Here is a 5,815-nt window from a genome sequence, read left to right on the forward strand (position 1 = left end):
AACTTCATTTTGAATATCTAAACAATCATGAATGGTTAAGAAAAAACACCCCACCTCATCACAAAACGATAATTTTTGCTAATTAATTGGTCTCATTTTTATAAACTATTTTGAATTCCCTCAAATTCCAAAGACTATAAAATCGTTCGATGACAATAATGTCACTAGTGATTACATCAGCAAATGAATCATTACTTATATTACTTGCATATTAAATATCAATCATACACTATTATTATTAAGAATGAGAAATTTTTATTGACAAGTCGTTTTAAATATTAATGTCTATTTTTACTGTGCATTTTTGATGTGACGACATTATGGAAAGCCATGTGAAGATTGAGGAAACATAAATATAACTACAACACATATATAGAGGCATTAAATTCCAAATAATAATGTCATTTTCATTTGTATTTTTATATTTTTATATAATAAGCAAGTTTTTAAATCATTTAAGTCTAAAATAATCAGAAAAAGCAAAAGCACGTTAAATTTTAAAAGCCCTACAAATCTACACGTTTATTGCAATACACACTTGCAAACATTTTACAACTCTTTAACCTCTTAAGAAATTATTATTAAAAAAAAAAAAAAAAAAAAAAAAAAAAAAAAAACCTCAATCATAAAAGGAATTCTTTCCTAAAACATAGGATGATTAGATGGTGAAGCATTTGCCATATTTAGAATGTTATCCCAATAAATCTTGTTCTTGTCTTCATAACAGTCATCGATAATTTCATGAGTAGGTCTATCGTTTTTGTCATTGCAAACAAGATCAACATCTGAATTGTTGTCAGATCTTGTTAAACTGCAACGATCACTGAAGCTGTTCTTACTGCATAACAAAAGATCTGTAAAATGTTCCAAGAAATTTCCATTCGGCACATGTTGGTCATTATCGTTGCTTGATTGCAATGGCTCAGTCGTCCATGTGTTATCATCTATGGTAGGTATGGTCATCTCATTAACTCCTTGACCCATTCCATTCTTCTGATCTTTGTATTCCGGAACTACCTCGTATTCTTCATGTAAACTCTCCTCATTGCTACCCCCAACAACTAACTCGTAAAAACTTGAGGGGTTATCTTTGAGTCTGTTGGTAGAAAGTGTGGATGATGATGATTCGGAATCTCCAATTCCATTCCCGTTATCAAGAATCCCATTCCATGCCTTATTATGTATCTCAAGGTGCCTCGAGCTCGAAGGTGGTCCAAATGTAGAGGTAAGTGAACATACCTTAGATTGTTTCACTAATCTGGCTTCAGCTTCGAGCCTTGCACTCTCCCACTGAGCCATGTGGCTCAAGTTGGCTGTGCTCTTGAAATGACCATCGTTGGACAAAAGGGTATCGTTTTTGGGCTTGTGGCTAACAGGATCAATCCCCATTTTTATCAGCCGTTTTTTGAGATGGGTATTCCAGTAATTCTTGATTTCATTATCCGTTCTTTTTGATAAGTGTGTGGCAATGGCCGACCATCTTAAAAAAAGACAATCAAACCAAAACATAAAACATCTTTGTATTACAAAAACACACGACATATAGAATTGATGAAAATTGAAACAAACAAATCATATTCCTAAGAAACATCAAAACATAATTGCAAGATCAATGTACCGAAATTTGGCTTCTATATACCACCATATATCTTGTAAAACCACAAAAGATTATGATACAAAAAGTTAAATTGTGGCAAAATATATTTTTAGTAACAAAAATAACAAAGTACAAATATCAAGGGAATAATTTTTTATGTTTAGGTAAGATTCTTTTTGGAACGAAAACAAAATAAGTTCGAAAGATTATAACTTAAAATGAAATATAATTGAATTTCAAGATCAAGTTCTGTTTTTCAATGTCTTAAAAAAATGGTTTAAATCAATAAAAATAAAATTACCTGTTACCCAAGAGAGCATGAAGCTGAATTATGGTCTGTTCTTCTTGAAGAGTGAATTTTCCTCTCTTTATATCAGGTCTAAGATAGTTTATCCACCTCAACCTGCAACTTTTCCCACATCTTTGTAGCCCTGTAGTATGTGTAATATTCTTGAATATCGTAAGCAAGAACACAGTTTCTGTTATAATTTCAATGATTAATTCATAAAAGAATATGAGATTATTAGTTCATACGAACCAGCTTTTGAAGGCAAAGCTCTCCAGCTTCCATGGCCATGTTCTTGAATGTAAGCCAAGAGCTTCTCATCTTCTTCAGGAGTCCATGGTCCTTTCTTCAAACCCACCTTATCACAGCATGGAGATCTTCCCATTTTTCTTGGGTTTTATTTTCCAAAAAAAAAAAAAAAAAAAAAAGTTTGAATTAAGTTTGTGGGATTTTTGAGAGGAAGAACAAGTATGAAAGGTGGGGGAGATTCTGTTTATATACTTGGTCCTGCAGTTTACACTGGCAACTGCAGTGGAGGAGAGAGATGGGCAGGAAAGAATTGTCAGCACATAGATGGGATAAATATAGATAGTAAAAGTCATTAAAAACAATATAAGTATTTTTATACTAAATTACATAAATTATCCTTGTGCTTTACAAAAAAATTATAACATCATCTTCAATTTTTTTCTTAACTCCAATCTATATGGTTTTTACTTTTTTATGTGGTTGTTCTCTAACTCATATAAAATAGTTTTTATATATGCATTTTATCTTTTTTTTTTTTTTTTTATTTATCTACAATTTATAAAATATTAACTAAATTGAATACCCCCCCCCCCCCCCCCCCCCCCAAAAAAAAAAAATAAAAAAATAAAAAAATTCATGTGTCTCGTAAATGTTACAATTGTGTGATATTTAACTAAATTACCTGACTACTTGTTAATTATTTAAATATATTATATGGCTACATCTGAAACATCTTCAAAAAATTGGTATAGTGTTAAGAGGATATTTAAGATCATATAACATTAATATAATTATAATTAAGTTTCCAAAAAAAAAAAAAACACCGATGAAATACGTTTGTATGCTTTTTGTAAACTATTAAAAACCGACGCTAATTATCTTTAAAGAGATTTGAACTTACCGAACAAAAATAAAAATAAAAATCTATGAATAGCACTAGGTCAAAGCCACATGTTTACTGAGTTTCTATGTTATTTATGTGTTTCTTGACTTGCATGAGTTTAAGTATGCTACTTATGCGTTTTCAAGACTTAAATGGCGTAAAGCGAGCTAACAGGATTCGTTAATAGACATGTTATACTTTGGGCGTATGTAAATTAACACTAGACATTCCTAAAAAGAAAATAAGTTAATCCAAAAAAAATTAAAATATTATCTTAAAGACACATGACATAAACGATAAAAAATATTATTTATTTACATCCTTGAAAAGGCAAAACAAGTGTACATAATCATCAAATCTTTTGGTTGAAATTATTCAACCAAGGACTTGTTAAAAATTACCATTTTAGTATAAGAAGCCAACTAGAAACACCAACAAAAGTAAAGGCTACATATGCCATGGCTTTGGTGCTACCATCCAATCGTATTGAATATGCAATGTCATTTGTGGGAGGGTAGGGTCAAGAATTGATAAAGAGATTAAAAGGTGTAGGGGCCATTTTCCCATTTCTCATCTACATGCTTATCATATTCCAAATTCACATTATGCAAGTCTTTTAGAGCTATAACTCTATTCTGTATTGTTGGTATGATGTGGGGGTTTATTCTATGCCTCTGTGGTATTGTAAACAACAACCCTTCTTAGGTCAAAGGTTGAGCCACACTGCACGATTTTAGGGTAATAGGGGCGACACATATAACCCTTAATATTTAAAAATGTCCGCCGTACTAATTTTATCGGTGATATTTCGTCGCTATTGAATCGCTCTTAATATATTCGCTATGGAATCGCTCTTAATATATTGTCATTATTTTTAGTTTTTTTCAATATTTAAAATATTATTTTTCTAACACACGGAAAATGTTTTAAATGCAAAAAATACATTCAAAAATGCAGAAAATAACAACTTTATAAAAACGCATAAACTAAGACAAAAAAATATAATATTAAAGTTATTTGTCGTACAAAAACATCTACCAAACATAAACTATCATCACCCCCTCGTTGTTGTTCCCCTCGTTTTAACACCCAACATCGTATATCCAATATCCAAAAGATAGGGTAAGCACGTTCCAAGCACTACTCAACACACTATCACACTACACCTGAGACACAAGTAAAAATATCGCATTAGGCTGGAGAGCCTAATAAGATACATAACATACAAAAACTATTGCTTCAAAACCATATGAGGGAGACACCCATGGCCAAAGACGTACAAGGGATGGACAAGTCAGTTTGCTAATCATCTCGACATTTTGGGTCACTTGTTGGTCTAAGTACAACTTACATTTCACGAACGCGTATTAAGTCTCGAATTGTTGGGTTTTTTATAACATCAATACAGTCTAACAAGGCAGCGGAAACAAACAAAATTTACTTAAGTGTACATGCACCATAGGATCTAGGTTTTACTAATTATACCAACCTACTTTTAAAACTGTAAAATCTACTAAAAAAAGACAAAATTACTAACCTCTTATGTAGCTTGATATTGATCTTCGTGAACCTTCTTGATCCAACCATGTTTCTTGGACGAGAGGTCACAACGGAGAATCCCCCTAATGGAATCACACCAAAGACTCCAAATATGAAAGCAACAGAAAACTACGAGAGGGTTAAATGACTATAAACCCCAGAAAGGGTTAAGAAATTTGTCTTATGGAGAGAAAGGGAAGAAGTTGACGAAAATTTCAAGCCAAGGTGAAAGGAGGAATGAAACTCTTAACACCCGATTTATAGCCTTAAAACCCTTGCTAGGTTTCATCTACCATCCTATGTGGGATGGAGATAATTTCAAAATCATCTTCTGTCACTACAAGAAAAACACGATTAAGGAAGGGTGCTATGAAACATATTTTCGTTGTTAATCTGCAATGGATTGTGTCATGGAATGTCGTTCCATAACAAGGTTGCTACCACATTGTTCATGTAATCTATTTTCGGTAGCGAGCATGAGACTTGTTAGGGAAAATGCTACCGACTCCATATCCGTTGGTATTATACTACCGATATTTCTATGGAAAAAGCATTCTTAGCAATTTTCCAATGAAATTTTTTACAAAAACACTTTCCATTCTATTAGTGCTATGGAATTAATTATCGTGGTTAATATGCAACGAAAATTTTCAACGGAAAATAATTCCATAATTGCTTTGCTATGGAAGTACCATTTGTAGGTATTTGCTAGGGAATTCTGCTATGAATTTGTGAATTATAGAACACAGTTTCAAAGAAAGAATGTATGAGGAAACCTTTGACAATCCTTGATTTCGATGTGGTGGATGGATACTAGGTCAAAGTATTTGGTCGATATTATTAATACTAGGTTCAAACCCGTGTAGTATACATGTAATAAATTTAAATAACATGCAAAATAAAGTCACAACTTTGAATAGTATGAAATACTTCAATTATTAGTTTAAATATAACTTTAAAGGGTTCACTTAAATCAAAATTTCAACTAAACTTAAAATAAAATCCAAATATTAAATTATAAATAGTTAAAATATATAAATTATAGTGTTAAATGCAAAGCATAAATTGTAACCCCATAATAAATTATCAAACTTAAACAAATTAACATCATCAAGTTACTACTTTGCTACATACCATAGACAATGTACAGTCTAATTACCAAATCCAAAATAGGTTACATTTATATATTGATATTAAACCAAATTAAAAATATATACTAACATTTCATCAAATTACAAGTATATATTCACATTACACCAAA

General features: G+C 31.4%; 1 protein-coding gene across 1 annotated transcript; it reads right to left on the reverse strand.

The window, feature by feature from the left end:
• Positions 1–495: 495 nt before the first annotated feature.
• LOC145032172 (transcription factor MYB16-like) lies at positions 496–2,444 on the reverse strand. The gene is made up of 3 exons (XM_078980887.1): positions 2,136–2,444; positions 1,899–2,028; positions 496–1,480 (listed from the first exon to the last, which is right to left on the reverse strand). The coding sequence occupies exons 1-3, from the start codon at positions 2,266–2,268 to the stop codon at positions 643–645; spliced, it is 1,101 nt and encodes a 366-aa protein (XP_078837013.1). The 5' UTR covers positions 2,269–2,444; the 3' UTR covers positions 496–642.
• Between the last annotated feature and the right edge of the window lie 3,371 nt (positions 2,445–5,815).

This window comes from Lactuca saligna, chromosome 2, assembly GCF_052625555.1.
Source record: "Lactuca saligna cultivar CGN05327 chromosome 2, ASM5262555v1, whole genome shotgun sequence".
Classification (NCBI taxonomy): Eukaryota; Viridiplantae; Streptophyta; class Magnoliopsida; order Asterales; family Asteraceae; genus Lactuca; species Lactuca saligna.